Source organism: Oncorhynchus nerka, linkage group LG10, assembly GCF_034236695.1.
Source record: "Oncorhynchus nerka isolate Pitt River linkage group LG10, Oner_Uvic_2.0, whole genome shotgun sequence".
NCBI classification, from domain to species: domain Eukaryota; kingdom Metazoa; phylum Chordata; class Actinopteri; order Salmoniformes; family Salmonidae; genus Oncorhynchus; species Oncorhynchus nerka.
In genome coordinates this window covers 17,154,224-17,172,852 of record NC_088405.1, presented here as the reverse complement: position 1 = coordinate 17,172,852, position 18,629 = coordinate 17,154,224, and the positions used below count along the sequence as shown (strand labels likewise).

General features: G+C 49.0%; 1 protein-coding gene across 2 annotated transcripts in view; it reads left to right on the top strand.

Annotated features, from left to right (window-relative positions):
• The first annotated feature begins 120 nt into the window (after positions 1–120).
• Positions 121–18,629, top strand: part of LOC115134959 (methylcytosine dioxygenase tet3-B-like) — a 99,776-nt gene continuing 81,267 nt past the window's right edge. For both annotated transcript variants that reach the window (XM_065023085.1, XM_029669080.2), the window contains exons 1-2: positions 121–398; positions 1,480–4,313. In XM_065023085.1, coding sequence (XP_064879157.1) covers positions 1,671–4,313 — 2,643 coding nt within the window. In that variant the 5' untranslated portion in view covers positions 121–398; positions 1,480–1,670. The remainder of the gene's footprint in view (positions 399–1,479; positions 4,314–18,629) is intronic.

The window sequence follows — 18,629 nt, the reverse complement described above, 5'->3', positions numbered from 1 at the left end:
GTTAAAGGTTATCTAGGGTTTGAAGTAGTTTGATAGTAGTTTGTTACCTCTACTCATTAGAGAAAGTAGACAAATGCTCCATTCCAGGTTTTCCCAATGACCCTTCACTCCAGAGCTGAGTTGACTCGAGACCGTAGGTCGCGTCTGGGAGAGGAGGGAGAGAGGGCTTCCCCGAATGGATTGACACAAGAAGGATTTACGCTTTAAATTGTGTTTTATTCAGTATGGCTATATACGTGTTGATAAAAACGGTATTGGTAGATTGTGTCACTGTATCAGCGTTGTAAAGAAGAGCTACTAACCAGCCATATTTTCCGAGTGAAACCAATACAATGATCGTCAGTGTCTATCAGGAGTGGAATATTATTAGCAATTCAGACAGTGCATCTGTCTCTCTGGTATGTAAAGTATTTGAGCTGCCTTTTAAAGTCAACGTGTAAATAACATATAAACCAACAACACGTATGTTATTTGTGACATTCACGAATAGCTTAGCCAGCCATCCAATGCCACGAGTGTCAAATACTCGATATTTTTCGGACATTCGGTCAAGTGCAAGAAAATCTACTCGACGCGGCAAAAGTGTTGCAAGCTGGTTACAACATTGTCATTACGCTTCCGTCTGAAACTCGTGCAGTAAAAAAGTAGGCCGCGAGCCAAGTCCGGTGTTGTGTGGCAGCCTATACTTTTTAAAGGGCTTCACTTCTGCCTTTTAACTGTTAAATGGCTTAGCCTAAATATAAAATAAATACCACCGCCATGCGGAAGAAGAAGGAGCGTTTGGAGATTTTAGCATGTTGATTAATAATGCAAATATATTATTGATATTGCAATGAATCCTTTATTTATAGGAAAGGGTTATTGTGTAATCTGTTAACTACATGGTAATAAGCATGTCTCTACTTCACGGATCATTGCTTTGACAAGGTGGTGTGTAATGTAAATGTGTGTGTTGTAAACTGTTTAGTCGGCTAAGCCAAATACGGACCGGCAGGCCCGGCAGGCCCGGCGCCATTCCTTTCGTTAAAGGGACACAGTAGGGAAAACTGCAGTAGCCTAAAGTGGGCTCACAAGGCGAGTTTATTGAACATGATCAGTTGAAAGTGAAAGACGGCTGGTAACTCGACAATCTTCAACACTATACAACTAACCCATATAGTTACACCTGATACCTCATACATGTTCTATTTGCAGTCACACGCTTCATTGCCCGAATGCAACACCATGCAGTTCAAGATTTCTAAACATCTGCTACAAATTATACAATTGGGTTCTATTATACCCAGGACATACAAAAAAAACGTGTGACCAGGCATGTTTTGTTAGGAAAATAAAAAAGTTTTCTCCTTAGTGTTGTCAGTCAAACACGGATGTGTTTGGGTGTGTTATATAGTGTTATATAGTGTTATATAGTGCACTAATAGAGAAACAGACAGTTATTTTAACATATTTTTTATGTTCTTTATCAATTCCCTCCAGGTCCTTGCACAGGTTTTCAACATGGTGGGAAAATAAATCAACATATGAGTGTCAGTGTAAGCCAGTAATCCACTCTCAAAAAAATTAAGGAAGAGAAGAAAAAAAAGTTGAAGTTGTAGCACAGCTGAGAACAACCATTCACCTGGTTCCCATGCCGACTGCCCCATCTCTGCCCTCTCACATCCTCCACTATGCCTCCTACTCCCAAACCCCCTAAGAGACAACCCCCACCACAGACAAGGAATGGCTGCAAGGTGATACCCACAACAACAACCACCACCACCACCGCCAAGAGGCAGATCTCCAACTCCAGCAAGTTTAGAGGAAAAGCCTTTGAGAGCCCACAGTTGACACCGAAACCACCCCGAAGATCCACAACCAGGACCCAGGCCCAGCCGGCCAGAAGCCCAGGGAGGAGTGGGGTTGGCAGGCTTGGCAGTCAGGTCCCGGGGGGGTCCCCTGGTAGGGTTAACCTTGCCCCTGTGCATGTAACAGGATCAGTGAGGCTAAGGAGCCGGGGTAATCCTCTGCTCCAGCATGGGGTGGGAGAGGATCCGCCGGGGCGCAGGATGTCCTTACGGGGCATGGGGTGCTCCAAGAAGTTTCCTCCCCTGACGGTAAAGCCTAGCAGGGGAGGGAAGAAAGCCAGAGGGAGGGGGGCGAGGGGAGCAAGGGGTCAGAGATGGAGCGAAAGAGGGATTGAGCAAGAACCTGAGGAGTCTGACCCTGGTAGTATGATTGACCAAGAGAAGGAGGTAGTCAGCCATGATAGTGAGGGCCAACCTCTTAACCTGAGGACTGAACTTGAAGACCCTTCCTGTGTTGACCAGCAGGAACCAGGAGTCGGCCATGAATGTGAGGGAAAACCTCTTAACCTGAGGACTGAACTTGATGACACTTCCTGTGTTGACCAGCAGGAACCAGGAGTCAGCCATGATAGTGAGGGCAAACCTAACCAGAGGACTGAACTTGATGACCATTCCTGCATTGACCAGCAGGAGCCAGGAGTCGGCCATGATGGTGAGGGCAAACCTCTTAACCTGAGAACTGATGACTCAGCTAGTGATGACAAACATGAAGAGTTAGTTGCCCATAATGGTGACGTCGTTGGTACTGACCCACACGATAAGCCTTTCAGCCAGAGTGGTGAGGGCAAACACTCTGAGCTCAATGACCCCATCAGTGTTGACCAACAACAGGAAAAGCTAGTCAATAATATTAGTGAGGGCAATTCAGCGCAATTCTACCAGAGCCATGAGCTTGGTGACTCTACCAGTGATGAGAGGCAGGAAGTGTCAGTCGTCCCTAAAGGTGAAGACAAAGCCAAGATTAACCTTGGAGCTGAGCAGATTGAGATCGAGCAGAGAGAGAGAGATACTCATGCAGAGGAGCAGAGAGGAGGGGAGAGGTTGGAGAAGGATGGAAAGGAAGCAGTAGAGGAGGAAGCAGTGGAGGAAGGAGAGAAGACTGATGAAGAAAAGAAGAAAGCAGAGGGGGAGGAGAGAGTGGAGATAGTCAAGGTGAAGGAGACCAAGGAAAGAGAGGAGAAAGACGAGAGACTGGAGAAGAGAGAGTTTATCAGCAGACCTCCAGACACAAGCTCCAGTATTTCTGTCTCTCAGCCCCAAATGCCACCTCTGCAGGATGATGTGTTGATGATGCAATCACCTGTCCATCCCCCATCTGTCGCTGAACCAGCTACCTCAGACCTGGTGTCACCCCCTCTCCCTCATCCTCACCCGACCTTTACACTTCACCCCACAATGTCACATGACATTAAGGTTCTGAACCAAGGTGCAAAACTAATCCAACCTACCCAAACTGTTGAAATCCATAAACCTTTAAAAGTCCCAACTACTTTCCATGAGACATCACAGACGACCTCAGTGCACCCAGTATCACTAAGTCTCTCAGTTGCCTTCCTCAGTGAACCCCACAAGTCTCTATGTGTAATCCCAGCGAACCCAGCACCCGGTCAGAGCCCAGAGAGCCCTGTCTCTCCAGAGGCTAGACAACTTCTCAGACCAGTGGACAAAGAGACCAAAGAGTCATCCAATCACCTCAATGTAAAATTATCTTCATCATCTGCATCATCATCGTCAGACCTGTACACCAACGCGGAGGTCCCCATCACTGTGTCTGTACCTGACCTGGGTCCATTGTCAAACAACCAGAACAATTACCCAGAAGAACCACCATCATCATCATCACTCCCATACACAAAGAAAGACGTCGTCACCACTGGGTCTGAACCAGACAAAGACATTGTATCTGTCTCTGATTGTGACCTGGGTTCTGGTCCAATGACTCACAACAAGTACAACCAAGATGAGCCACAACCATCACTCCCAAACACAGACACAAGGTCTGAACCAAACATAGGGTCTGAACCAAACACAGATATTGCATCTGTCTCTGTATCTGATCTGGGTTCAGTGCCAAATACCTCCTGCATCCCTAACCAGGAGAGTTCTAGCTCCAAGTTCTCATTCTCCTTCTCCTGCAGCTCTGAGAGCACCCAATCCTCCTACTCCTTCGACACTGAGTCAGAGACTGGATATGGGGAACTTAGCCCCCCTGGACACCCTAGCCTGGACCTGGGACACCTGGACGGGGGCATATCTCTGCCCCGAACCCCACGGATCATCCAGAGGAGGGAGAGGAAGAAGAGGAGTAGGTGTGGAGGGTGTGAGCCGTGCCTAAGGAAGATCAACTGTGGCCAGTGTAGCTGCTGTCTGAACCGCAGGACTGGACACCAGATCTGTAAACTGAGGAAGTGTATGGAGCTGAGGAAGAGGAGGCCAATGTCACTGCTCACACTAACATCTACTCAGGTAAGGCTTTCTCTAAGGCGTAGAGTAAACTTTAGGCTAAAACTGGAAAAGGCTGCTTATAAACTCCCTATAAACCTCAGAACTTTTTAACGTTGTATTAGTCACTTGTGTATAACCATTATAAGGAGTTTAAAAGCAGACCTTAAGGTAAATTTGACCAAGTCAATTGACCCTTCTTTAGAGAATACTGTACGTGCTGAGAAAGTCACCTAACTGCAACTGACCCCAAAGCCACAGAGAGTCTAAAGCCAGCTTGTTATTGTCACTACTTCTCTAAGTTGTCATATGCCTGTGGCGATGCTATGCTATGGACTGACTGAGAGGATACGTGAGGCGTAGTCTGTTGGTCTGTGACAGTTTATGGTGTGTGTGTTTGCGCGCGCTCTGGGTTCTCCAAAATATGTGGTGAAATGAAGTGAGAGGAGAGAGCGCATGTAAAGGGCTGAGGATAGAAAAGGACGGGCTCAGTTGGAGAGGATAGAATGTTCTGGACGGTGAGATTGGATTGATTTACTACTATATGAGAAATAAAAGGGTACTGTGCTTGATAACTGTGGTCAACAAAGGAGATGACATAAGGAGGGATTCACGGGTCCCTGCGGCTGTCCTCCACCCACAGGGGCCAAAGAGACCAGGGCCAAGGGGTCTTACCCCTCCCCTCTTCTGTCCTCTGCTCTCCACTCTGGCCCCATGACAGCATGGAGCCTAATGTTTCATGTGTGCCAGCCTAGTCCACATAGTAAAATCGCAATAAGAGGTAATTCAACTCCCATGGATTTAAATTCAACAGCATTTTGGGGTTTATATGATCCCACCCCCATTTTGAGTTAAAACTACTCTGGTCATAGGGTTGATTATTATTACATTTATGGCCATTTCACCCTTTCAGTGTCGTTTTTAATTCACTCCCATGCCATTTTACACTTTTCTTGTGTTGTTTTGAATTAACAACTCCGTCAGAGTACATTTTTACTCTTGCTGTTTGCTTTGTAAATCCAACCACTTACAGATTGCAATTGTTTAGAATATTGTGTTATTTATCTTTGCATAGCATAAGATCAATAACAATCAATGTACATGCGAAAACACAGATGTTGAAACAAACAAATTCTAAAAAAAATACAAGTTAAAAACATTAACACTGTGAATGTAACACTTCTTGCAGTGTACTTCAAAGAAGTGAAACGAGTGTGTGGATACTCCATACAGATGTAGGATCTTAATTTGATCACCCTGTTGCAGGAGAACTTGTAGTGTATTTGACATCACCCCTGGTTAAAGGGGGAATAAGGCAGCCCAAGAGTTAACACAGGAACTTTCAGGTACATGGGGCTGTAGTGGAATGGTAGTGGTTCTGTAATGAACAGAAACAGAGGTAATGAATGCACTGTACACAATTCAAGGTCACACTTTATTTGGATAGTCCGGATTTTCCATCTGTAGATGCTCTACAGATGGTCATACTATCAACAAACTATCTGTTGATAAGCAATTGCTTGGCTAAGGTTATAGTTAGGGTTAGGTTTAGAGTTAGGGTTAAGTTTAGGGTTAGGTTTAGAGTTAGGGTTAAGGTTAGAGTAAGGGTTAGGGCTATGGTTAGGTTTAGAGTAAGGGTTAAATCAAATCAAATTTTATTGGTCACATACAGTCGTGGCAAAATGTTTTGAGAATGACACAAATATTAATTTTCACAAAGTCTGCTGCCTCAGTTTGTATGATGGCAATTTGCATATACTCCAGAATGTTATGAAGAGTGATCAGATTAATTACAATTAATTGCAAAATCCTTATTTGCCATGCAAATGAACTGAATCCCCCAAAACACAGGCGTGAGTGTTGACGAGGACACGGCTTGAGATGACTCTGTCATGCTGATTGAGGTCGAATAACAGACTGGAAGCTTCAAAAGGAGGTGCATGGAATCATTGTTCTTCCTCTGTCAACCATGGTTACCTGCAAGGAAACACGTGCCGTCATCATTGCTTTGCACAAAAATGGCTTCACAGGCAAGGATATTGCTGCCAGTAAGATTGCACCTAAATCAATAATTTATCGGATCATCAAGAACTTCAAGGAGAGCGGTTCAATTGTTGTGAAGAAGGCTTCAGGGTGCCCAAGAAAGTCCAGCAAGCGCCAGGACCGTCTCCTAAAGTTGATTCAGCTGCGGGATCGGGGCACCACCAGTACAGAGCTTGCTCAGGAATGGCAGCAGGCAGGTGTGAGTGCATCTGCACGCACAGGGAGGCAAAGACTTTTGGAGGATGGCCTGGTGTCAAGAAGGGCAGCAAAGAAGACACTTCTCTCCAGGAAAAGCATCAGGGACAGACTGATATTCTGAAAAAGGTACAGGGATTGGACTGCTGAGGACTGGGTTAAAGTCATTTTCTCTGAGGAATCCCCTTTCCGATTGTTTGGGGCATCTGGAAAAAAGCTTGTCCGGAGAAGACAAGGCGAGCGCTACCATCAGTCCTGTGTCATGCCAACAGTAAAGCATTCTGAGACAATTCATGTGTTGGGTTGCTTCTCAGCCAAGGGAGTGGGCTCACTCACAATTTTGCCTAAGAACACAGCCATGAATAAAGAATGGTACCAACACATCCTCCGAGAGCAACTTCTCCCAACCATCCAGGAACAGTTTGGTGATGAACAGTGCTTTTTCCAGCATGATGGAGCACCTTGCCATAAGGCAAAAGGGATAACTAAGTGGCTCGGGGAACAAAACATCAATATTTTGGGTCCATCCATGGCCAAGAAACTCCCCAGACCTTAATCCCATTGAGATCTTGTGGTCAATCCTCAAGAGGGGGTGGACAAACAAAAACCCACAAATTCTGACAAACTCCAAGCATTGATTATGCAAGAATGGGCTGCCATCAGTCAGGATGTGGCCCAGAAGTTAATTGACAGCATGCCAGGGCAGATTGCAGAGGTCTTGAAAAAGAAGGGTCAACACTGCAAATATTGACTCTTTGCATCAACTTCATGTAATTGTCAATAAAAGCCTTTGATACTTATGAAATGATTGTAATTATACTTCAGTATTCCATGGTAACATCTGACAAAAATATCTAAATACAGCAAACTTTGTTGAAATTAATATTTGTGTCATTCTCAAAACTTTTGGCCACGACTGTACACATGGTTAGCAGATGTTAATGCGAGTGTAGCGAAATGCTTGTGCTTCTAGTTCCGACCATGCAGTAATATCTAACAAGTAATCTAACAATTTCACAACAACTACATTATACACACAAGTGTAAAGGAATGAATAAGAATATGTACATATAAATGTATGGATTAGCGATGGCCAAACGGCATAGGCAAGATGCAGTAGATGGTATAGAGTACAGTATATACATATGAGATGAGTAATGTAGGGTATGTAAACATATAAAGTGGCATTGTTTAAAGTGACTAGTGATACATTTATTACATCCCATTTTTAATTATTCAAGTGGCTAGAGATTTGAGTCAGTATGTTGGCAGCAGCCACTCAATGTTAGTGATGGTTGTTTAACAGTCTGATGGCCTTGAGATAGAAGCTGTTTTTCAGTCTCTCGGTCCCAGCTTTGTTGCACCTGTGCTGACCTCGCATTCTGGATGATAGCGGGGTGAACAGGCAGTGGCTCGGGTGGTTGTTGTCCTTGATAATCTTTTTGGCCTTCCTGTGACATCAGGTGCTGTAGGTGTCCTGGAGGGCAGGTAGTTTGCCCCCAGTGATGCGTTGTGCAGACCTCACTACCCTCTGGAGAGCCTTGCGGTTGTGGGCGGAGCCGATGCCGTACCAGGCGGTGATACAGCCCGACAGGATGCTCTCGATTGTGCATCTGTAAAGGTTTGTGAGTAAAGGTTTGTGAGTGTTTTTGGTGACAAGCCACATTTCTTCAGCCTCCTGAGGTTGAAGAGGCGCTGTTGCGCCTTCTTCACCACGCTGTCTGTGTGGGTGGACCATTTCAGTTTGTCCGTGATGTGTAGGCCGAGGAACTTAAAACTTTCCACCTTCTCCTCTACTGTCCCTACGATGTGGATAGGGGGATGTGCCCTCTGCTGTTTCCTGAAGTCCACGATCATTTCCCTTGTTTTGTTGACGTTGAGTGTGAGGTTATTTTCCTGACACCACACTCCGAGGGCCTTCACCTCCTCCCTGTAGGCCGTCTCGCCGTTGTTGGTAATAAAGCCTACCACTGTAGTGTCGTCTGCAAACTTGATGATTGAGTTGGAGGCGTGCATGGCCACGCAGTCATGGGTGAACAGGGAGTACAGGAGAGGGCTGGCAACGCACCCTTGTAGGGCCCCAGTGTTGAGGATCAGCGGGGTGGAGATGTTGTTTCCTTCTCTCACCACCTGGGGGCGGCCCGTCAGAAAGTCCAGTACCCAGTTGCAGGTCGAGGTCGAGACCCAGGGTCTCAAGCTTAATGACGAATTTGGAGGGTACTATGGTGTTAAATGCTAAGCTGTAGTCAATGAACAGGATTCTTACATAGGTATTCTTCTTGTCCAGATAGGTTAGGGCAGTGTGCAGTGTGATTGCGATTGCGTCATTTGTGGACCTATTAGGGCGGTAAGCAAATTGGAGTGGGTCTAGGGTGTCAGGTAGGGTGGAGGTGATATGATCCTTGACTAGTTTCTCAAAACACTTCATAATGACCGAAGTGAGTGCTACGGGGCGATAGTCGTTTAGCTCAGTTACCTTAGCTTTCTTGGGAACAGGAACAATGGTGGCCCTCTTGAAGCATGTGGGAACAGCAGACTGGGATAAGGATAGATCGAATATGTCCGTAAACACACCAGCCAGCTGGTCTGCGCATGCACTGAGAACACGGCTAGGGATGCCTTCTGGGCCGGCAGCCTTGCGAGGGTTAACACATTTAAATGTTTTACTCACGTTGGCTGCGGTAAAGGAGAGAGCAAAGACGTTGTTTAGTTTGTCTGGGAGCAAGACATCGGGGTCCTCGATGGGGCTGGTTTTCTTTTTGTTGTCCGTGATTGACTGTAGACCCTGCCACATACCTCTCGTGTCTGAGCCGTTGAATTGCGACTCTACTTTGTCTCTATACTGACGTTTAGCTTGTTTGATTGCTTTTCAGAGGGAGTAGCTACACTGTTTATATTCGGTCGTGTTTCCGGTCGCCTTGCCCTGATTAAAAGTAGTGGTTTGCGCTTTCAGTTTTGTGCGAATGTTGCCATCAATCAATCAATTCATAAATTTCTGGTTGGGGATGTTTTAATTGTAGCCCTGGGTACAACATCACCGATGCACTTCCTAATAAACTCGCTCACCGAATCAGTGTGTACATCAATGTTGTTGTTCGACGCAATCCGGAACATATCCCATTTCACGTGATCAAAGCAATCTTGACACGTGGAATCAGATTGGTCGGACCAGCGTTGAACAGACCTGAGCACCAGCGTTTCCTGTTTTAGTTTCTGTCTATAGGCTGGGAGCAACAAAACGGTCATTTTTTTTTTTTTTTACCTTGATTTGACTAGGCAAGTCAGTTAAGAACAAATTCTTATTTTCAATGACAACCTAGGAACTGTGGGTTAACTGCCTTGTTCAGGGGCAGAACGACAGATTTCTACCTTGTCAGCTCAGGGATTGGATCTTGCAACCTTTCGGTTATTAGTCCCATGCTCTAACCTAATGTGTCGTTAACTCTGCATTTATGTATTATTTATTTTGAACGAAAGCCACGAAACTAACACATACATTTGCCACTCATCTTTATGCTGACAGATATCACAGTTGACATGATGGTGGTAAGGGTAAGGTAACAACACATCCTCTACGCTGATCCTCAACACGGGGCCCCCCCAGGGTGCTTGCTCAGTCCCCTCCTGTACTCCCTGTTCACTCATGACTGCATGGTCAGTCACGACTCCAACACCATCATTAAGTTTGCCGATGACACAACAGTGGTAGGCCTGATCACCGACAACGATTAACTTTTTGTGCCGGGATAACAACCTCTCCCTCAACGTGATCAAGACAAAAGAGATTTTTGTGTTCAACAGCAAAAGGAGGACCGAGCACGCCCCCATTCTTATTGACGGGGCTGTAGTGGAGCAGATCGAGAGCTTCAAGTTCCTTTGGTGTCCATACCACCAACAAACTACCATGGTCCAAACACACCAAGATAGTCGTGAAGAGGACACGACAAAGTCTATTCCCCCTCAGTTGACTGAAAAGATTTGGCATGGGTCCAAAAAATTATACAGCTGCACCATCGAGAGCATCCTGACTGGTTGCATCACTGCCTGGTATGGCAACCGTTTGGCCTTTGACTGCAAGGCACTACAGAGGGTAATGCATACGGCCCAGTACATCACTGGGGCCAAGCTTCCTGCCATCCAGGACCTCTATACTAGGCGGTGTCAGAGTGAGGCCCTAAAAATTGTCAAAGACTCATGCCACCCTAGTCATAGACTGTTCTCTCTGCTACCACACAGCAAGCGGTACCGGAGTGTTAAGTCTAGGTCCAAAAGGCTTCTTAACATCTTCTACTCCCAAGTCATAAGACTCCTCAACAGCTAATGAAATGGCTTCCCAGACTATTTGCATTTACCTCGACTAACCCTTGCCCCCGCACATTGACTCTGTACCGGTGCCCCCTTTATATAGTCTCGCTACTGTTATTTTACTGCTGCTCTTTAATTATTATTATTTTTTATTTTTTTACTTAACTCTTATTTTTCTTAAAACTGCATTTTTTGTTAAGGGCTCGTAAGTAAGCATTTCACTGTAAGGTGTATTCGGCGCATGTGACAATACAATTTGATTTGATGAGTTAGACTTGAGTTGTTGAAATAGCCTACCAAAATATGTCTAACACACAGCACTTGCTTGCATCCTAAAATCACCACATAACAATCCTCTAATCTAAAACATGTGGTCAACAGAAACAAAATTAACAGAGATCTCTGAAAACCTCACACTATTCTACATCCAATTATAGTGTTGTCATAGCAGGAATACTTACCTAGACCTACAAATCCCAATTGTTGAAAATGACATGAGAATGCAGATGGGAGTCTCCATCTTTCCGTAGCCTATTCAAAATGTATTTTGAATTTGAAGCATGCTGGTCAAACAGGTTATAGCCTACCTTTAGTCTAAATCAGTATTTATTAATACTAGGCTAGATTGTAATGTTGCTCAGTAAAATATTAGGCCTACAGAGTATTAGGTTACAGACAAAACTGAACTATTCGCTGCTCTCAGTCAGGCAGGCTATGATCATTACATAAAAAATCCTCCTACTCAAATATTTGGTCAGCAGAAATAAGAAAACGTCATAATGTTCTCCGTCATACTATAGGGATGTCATGAAAATATTAAGCTGTACAACACAAATCAATTATTTTAGATACAACCGAAAATGCATGTTAAATTTCACTGCCATACAAGTCAAAACCATTTTGTTGGCTTGCGCCGCAATAAAGCTGCATTTTTCATCTTTCGGATCAATTTGGGTTGGATACAGATCAATTTGGGTTGGATACAGATCAATTTGGGTTGGATACAGACCCATTTGGGTTGGATACAGACCAATTTGGGTTGGATACAGATCAATTTGGGTTGGATACAGACCCATTTGGGTTGGATACAGATCAATTTGGGTTGGATACAGACCCATTTGGGTTGGATACAGACCCATTTGGGTTGGATACAGACCCATTTGGGTTGGATACAGACCAATTTGGGTTGGATACAGACCAATTAGGGTTGGATACAGACCCATTTGGGTTGGATACAGACCCATTTGGGTTGGATACAGACCAATTTGGGTTGGATACAGACCAATTAGGGTTGGATACAGATCAATTTGGGTTGGATACAGACAAATTTGGGTTGGATACAGACCAATTTGGGTTGGATACAGACCAATTTGGGTTGGATACAGATCAATTTGGGTTGGATACAGACCAATTTGGGTTGGATACAGACCCATTTGGGTTGGATACAGACCCATTTGGGTTGGATACAGACCAATTTGTGTTGGATACAGATACATTTGGGTTGGATACAGACCAATTTGGATCTGATTCTTTCTCAGCTCAGATATGTTTTTGGTCAAATCTGGTCAACCTTGTATCCGAATCGGACATTGATTTTCTAAAACAATGACCGGATCCTGTTTGGGTCAGTTAGGAATTTAACGGATTCAATTAGGTTTGGATCTCAATTTTGGGATCCGAGAAGATCTCTAGCTTGCTGCTGTCTCTGCAACTGCTTGAAGGATACTGAGAGGTGTGTGACCTGGAGAGTCAGAAGGGTGTCGACCCCTACCAACTGCCATAGCAACTGCCATGTCAACCAATCAGGGCCAAGTCACACAGGTCAGAGAGGGTTTGAGAGGCCGGTTTATGGTACCCCTAGACTCTCAGGCACTGCTCCGGGAGATGGGGAGTGGAGTGTGCAACTTGAAAGGGTTGTGAGGTGCTGATAAGAATCACCGAAAGGGAATATACAGTACCAGTCAAAAGTTTGGACACACCTACTTATTCCAGGGTTTTTCTTTATTTTTATTATTTTCTACATTGTAGAATAATAGTGAAGACATCAATGAAATAACCCATATGGAATCATGTAGTAACCAAAAAAGTAGTAAACTAATCTAAATATATTTGAGATTTGAGATTCTTCAAAGTTGCTACCCTTTGCCTTGATGACAGCTTTGCACACTTTGGGCATTCTCTCGACCAGCTTCATGAGGTAGTCACCTGGAATGCATTTCAATTCAAGTTAATTTGTGGAATTTCTTTCCTTAATGCGTTTGAGCCAATCAGTTGTGTTGTGTCAAGGTAGGGTTGGTATACAGAAGATAGCCCTATTTGGTAAAAGACCAAGTTCACATTATGACAAGAACAGCACAAATAAGCAATGAGAAACTACAGTCTATCATTACTTTAAGACATGAAGGCCAGTCAATCCGGAAAATTTCAAGAACTTTGTCGCAAAGAAGTTAAGTCGCAAAAAACATGAGGAAACTGGCTCTCGTGAGGACCACCACAGGAAAGGAAGACCCAGAGTTACCTCTATTGCAGAGGATAAGTTCATTAGAGTTACCAGCCTCAGAAATTGCAGCCCAAATAAATGCTTCACGAAGTTGAAGTAACAGACACATCTCAACATCAACTGTTCAGAGGAGACTGCGTGAATCATTCCTTCATGGTGGAGTTGCTGCAAAGAAACCACTACTAAGGGACACCAATAATAAGAAGAGACTTGCTTGGGCCAAGAAAATACGAGCAATGGACATTAGACCGGTGGAAATGTGAGATTTTTGGTTCCAACTGCTATGTCTTTGTGAGACGCAGCATAGGTGAATGGATGATCTCCGCATGTGTATTTCCCACCGTGAAGCATGGAGGAGGATGTGTGTTGGTGTGGGTGTGCTTTGCTCGTAACACTGTCAGTGATTTATTTAGAATTCAAGGCACGCCATCCCATCTGGTTTGTGCATAGTGGGACTATCAGTTGTTTTTCAACAGGACAATGTCTCAACACACCTCCAGGCTCTGTAAGGGCTATTTGACCAAGATGGAGAGTGATGGAGTGCTGCATCAGATGACCTAACCTCCACAATCACCCGAACTCAACCCAATTGAGATGGTTTGGGATTAGTTGGAGTGAAGGAAAAGCAGCCAACAAGTGCTCAGCATATGTGGGAACTCCTTCAAGACGGTTGGAAAAGCATTCCAGGTGAAGCTGGTGGAGAGAATACCAAGAGTGTGCAAAGCTGTCATCAAGGCAAAGGGTGGCTACTTTAAATAATCTCAAATATAAAATATATTTTGATTAACACTTTTTTGGTTACTACATGATTCCATATGTGTTATTTCATCGTTTTGATGTCTTCACTGTTATTCTACAATGTAGAAAATAGTTTAAAAAATAAAGAAAAACCCTTGAATGAGTAGGTGTGTCCAAACTTTTGACTGGTACTGTATATTTCCCATTATCTCCATTTATCCCTGGGAGTCAGTGGACAGGACTGGGCCTCTGGAGGCTAGAGGGAATAGGACTGGGCCTCTGGAGGCTAGAGGGAACAGGACTGGGCCTCTGGAGGCTAGAGGGAACAGGACTGGGCCTCTGAAGACTAGAGGGAACAGGACTGGGCCTCTGAAGACTAGAGGGAACAGGACGGGGACTCTGGAGGCTAGAGGGAGCAAGGCCTCTGAAGACTAGAGGGAACAGGACTGGGCCTCTGGAGGCTAGAGGGAGCAAGGTCTCTGAAGACTAGAGGGAACAGGACTGGGCCTCTGGAGGCTAGAGGGAGCAAGACCTCTGAAGACTAGAGGGAACAGGACTGGGCCTCTGGAGGCTAGAGGGAGCAAGACTGGGCCTCTGGAGGCTAGAGGGAGCAGGACTGGACCTCTGAAGACTAGAGGGAACAGGACTGGGCCTCTGGAGGCTAGAGGGAACAGGACTGGGCCTCTGGAAGACTAGAGGGAGCAGGACTGGGCCTTTGGAGGCTAAAGGGAGCAGGACTCGGCCTCTGGAGGCTAGAGGGAACAGGACTGGGCCTCTGGAGGCTAGAGGGGGCAGTGGAGCAGGACTGGGACTGGAGGCTAGAGGGGACAGGAGCAGGACTGGGACTGGTGGCTAGAGGGGGCAGTGGAGCAGGACTGGGACTGGAGGCTAGAGGGGGCAGTGGAGCAGGACTGGGACTGGAGGCTAGAGGGGACAGTGGAGCAGGACTGAGACTGGAGGCTAGAGGGAACAGGACGGGGCCTCTGGAGCCTAGAGGGAGCAGGACTGGGACTGGAGGCTAGAGGGGGCTGTGGAGCAGGACTGGGACTCTGGAGGCTAGAGGGAACAGGACGGGGCCTCTGGAGCCTAGAGAGAGCAGGACTGGGACTGGAGGCTAGAGGGGGCAGTGGAGCAGGACTGGGACTGGAAGCTAGAGCGGGCAGTGGAGCAGGACTGGGACTCTGGAGGCTAGAGGGGGCAGTGGAGCAGGACTGGGACTGGAGGCTAGAGGGGGCAGTGGAGCAGGACTGGGACTGGAGGCTAGAGGGGGCAGTGGAGCAGGACTGGGACTCTGGAGGCTAGAGGGGGCAGTGGAGCAGGACTGGGACTGGAGGCTAGAGGGGGCAGTGGAGCAGGACTGGGACTGGAGGCTAGAGGGGACAGTGGAGCAGGACTGGGCCTCTGGAGGCTAAAGGGAGCAGGACTCGGCCTCTGGAGGCTAGAGGGAACAGGACTGGACCTCTGGAGGCTAGAGGGGGCAGTGGAGCAGAACTGGGACTGGAGGCTAGAGGGGACAGTGGAGCAGGACTGGGACTGGAGGCTAGAGGGGGCAGTGGAGCAGGACTGGGACTGGATGCTAGAGGGAGCAGTGGAGCAGGACTGGGACTCTGGAGGCTAGAGGGAACAGGACTAGGACTGGAGGCTAGAGGGGGCAGTGGAGCAGGACTGGGACTCTGGAGGCTAGAGGGAACAGGACTGGGCCTCTGAAGACTAGAGGGAACAGGACTGAGCCTCTGGAGTCTAGAGGGAACAGTACTGGGCCTCTGGAGGCTAGAGGAACAGGACTGGGCCTCTGGAGACTAGAGGGAACATGACTGGGCCTCTGGAGGCTAGAGGGAACAGGACGGGGCCTCTGGAGGCTAGAGGGAGCAAGGCCTCTGAAGACTAGAGGGAACAGGACGGGGCCTCTGGAGGCTAGAGGGAGCAAGGCCTCTGAAGACTAGAAGGAACAGGACTGGGCCTCTGGAGGCTAGAGGGAGCAAGACCTCTGAAGACGAGAGGGAACAGGACTGGGCCTCTGGAGGCTAGAGGGAGCAAGGCCTCTGAAGACTAGAGAGAACAGGACTGGGCCTCTGGAGGCTAGAGGGAGCAGGACTGGGCCTCTGGAGGCTAGAGGGAGCAGGACTGGGCCTCTGAAGACTAGAGGGAACAGGACTGGGCCTCTGGAGGCTAGAGGGCACAGGACTGGGCCTCTGGAAGCTAGAGGGAACAGGACTGGGCCTCTGAAGACTAGAGGGAGCAGGACTGGGCCTCTGGAGGCTAGAGGGGGCAGTGGAGCAGGACTGGGACTCTGGAGCCTAGAGGGGGCAGTGGAGCAGGACTGGAGGCTAGAGGGGGCAGTGGAGCAGGACTGGGACTGGAGGCTAGAGGGGGCAGTGGAGCAGGACTGGGACTCTGGAGGCTAGAGGGGGCAGTGGAGCAGGACTGGGACTGGAGGCTAGAGGGGGCAGTGGAGCAGGACTGGGACTGGAGGCTAGAGGGGACAGTGGAGCAGGACTGGGCCTCTGGAGGCTAGAGGGGGCAGTGGAGCAGGAATGGGACTGGAGGCTAGAGGGGACAGTGGAGCAGGACTGGGACTCTGGAGGCTAGAGGGGGCAGTGGAGCAGGACTGGGACCAGAGGCTAGAGGGGGCAGTGGAGCAGGACTGGGACTGGAGGCTAGAGGGGGCAGTGGAGCAGGACTGGGACTCTGGAGGCTAGAGGGGGCAGTGGAGCAGGACTGGGACTGGAGGCTAGAGGGGGCAGTGGAGCAGGACTGGGACTGGAGGCTAGAGGGGGCAGTGGAGCAGGACTGGGACTCTGGAGGCTAGAGGGGGCAGTGGAGCAGGACTGGGACTGGAGGCTAGAGGGGGCAGTGGAGCAGGACTGGGACTCTGGAGGCTAGAGGGGGCAGTGGAGCAGGACTGGGACTGGAAGCTAGAGCGGGCAGTGGAGCAGGACTGGGACTCTGGAGGCTAGAGGGGGCAGTGGAGCAGGACTGGGACTGGAGGTTAGAGGGGGCAGTGGAGCAGGACTGGGACTGGAGGCTAGAGGGGGCAGTGGAGCAGGACTGGGACTCTGGAGGCTAGAGGGGGCAGTGGAGCAGGACTGGGACTGGAGACTAGAGGGGGCAGTGGAGCAGGACTGGGACTGGAGGCTAGAGGGGGCAGTGGAGCAGGACTGGGACTGGAGGCTAGAGGGGACAGTGGAGCAGGACTGGGACTCTGGAGGCTAGAGGGGACAGTGGAGCAGGACTGGGACTGGAGGCTAGAGGGCAGTGGAGCAGGACTGGGACTCTGGAGGCTAGAGGGGGCAGTGGAGCAGGAATGGGACTGGAGGCTAGAGGGGACCCGTGGAGCAGGACTGGGACTGGAGGCTAGAGGGGGCAGTGGAGCAGGACTGGGACTCTGGAGGCTAGAGGGGGCAGTGGAGCAGGACTGGGACTGGAGGCTAGAGGGGGCAGTGGAGCAGGACTGGGACTCTGGAGGCTAGAGGGAGTAGTGGAGCAGGACTGGGACTGGAGGCTAGAGGGGGCAGTGAAGCAGGACTGGGACTCTGGAGGCTAGAGGGGGCAGTGGAGCAGGACTGGGACTCTGGAGGCTAGAGGGGGCAGTGGAGCAGGACTGGGACTGGAGGTTAGAGGGGACAGTGGAGCAGGACTGGGACTGGAGGCTAGAGGGGGCAGTGGAGCAGGACTGGGACTGGAGGCTTAGAGGGGGCAGTGGAGCAGGACTGGGCCTCTGGAGGCTAGAGGGGGCAGTGGAGCAGGACTGGGACTGGAGGCTAGAGGGGGCAGTGGAGCAGGACTGGGACTCTGGAGGCTAGAGGGGGCAGTGGAGCAGGACTGGGACTCTGGAGGCTAGAGGGGGCAGTGGAGCAGGACTGGGACTGGAGGCTAGAGGGGGCAGTGGAGCAGGACTGGGACTGGAGGCTAGAGGGGACAGTGGAGCAGGACTGAGACTGGAGGCTAGAGGGAACAGGACGGGGCCTCTGGAGCCTAGAGGGAGCAGGACTGGGACTGGAGGCTAGAGGGGGCTGTGGAGCAGGACTGGGACTCTGGAGGCTAGAGGGAACAGGACGGGGCCTCTGGAGCCTAGAGAGAGCAGGACTGGGACTGGAGGCTAGAGGGGGCAGTGGAGCAGGACTGGGACTGGAAGCTAGAGCGGGCAGTGGAGCAGGACTGGGACTCTGGAGGCTAGAGGGGGCAGTGGAGCAGGACTGGGACTGGAGGCTAGAGGGGGCAGTGGAGCAGGACTGGGACTGGAGGCTAGAGGGGGCAGTGGAGCAGGACTGGGACTCTGGAGGCTAGAGGGGGCAGTGGAGCAGGACTGGGACTGGAGGCTAGAGGGGGCAGTGGAGCAGGACTGGGACTGGAGGCTAGAGGGGACAGTGGAGCAGGACTGGGCCTCTGGAGGCTAAAGGGAGCAGGACTCGGCCTCTGGAGGCTAGAGGGAACAGGACTGGACCTCTGGAGGCTAGAGGGGGCAGTGGAGCAGAACTGGGACTGGAGGCTAGAGGGGACAGTGGAGCAGGACTGGGACTGGAGGCTAGAGGGGGCAGTGGAGCAGGACTGGGACTGGA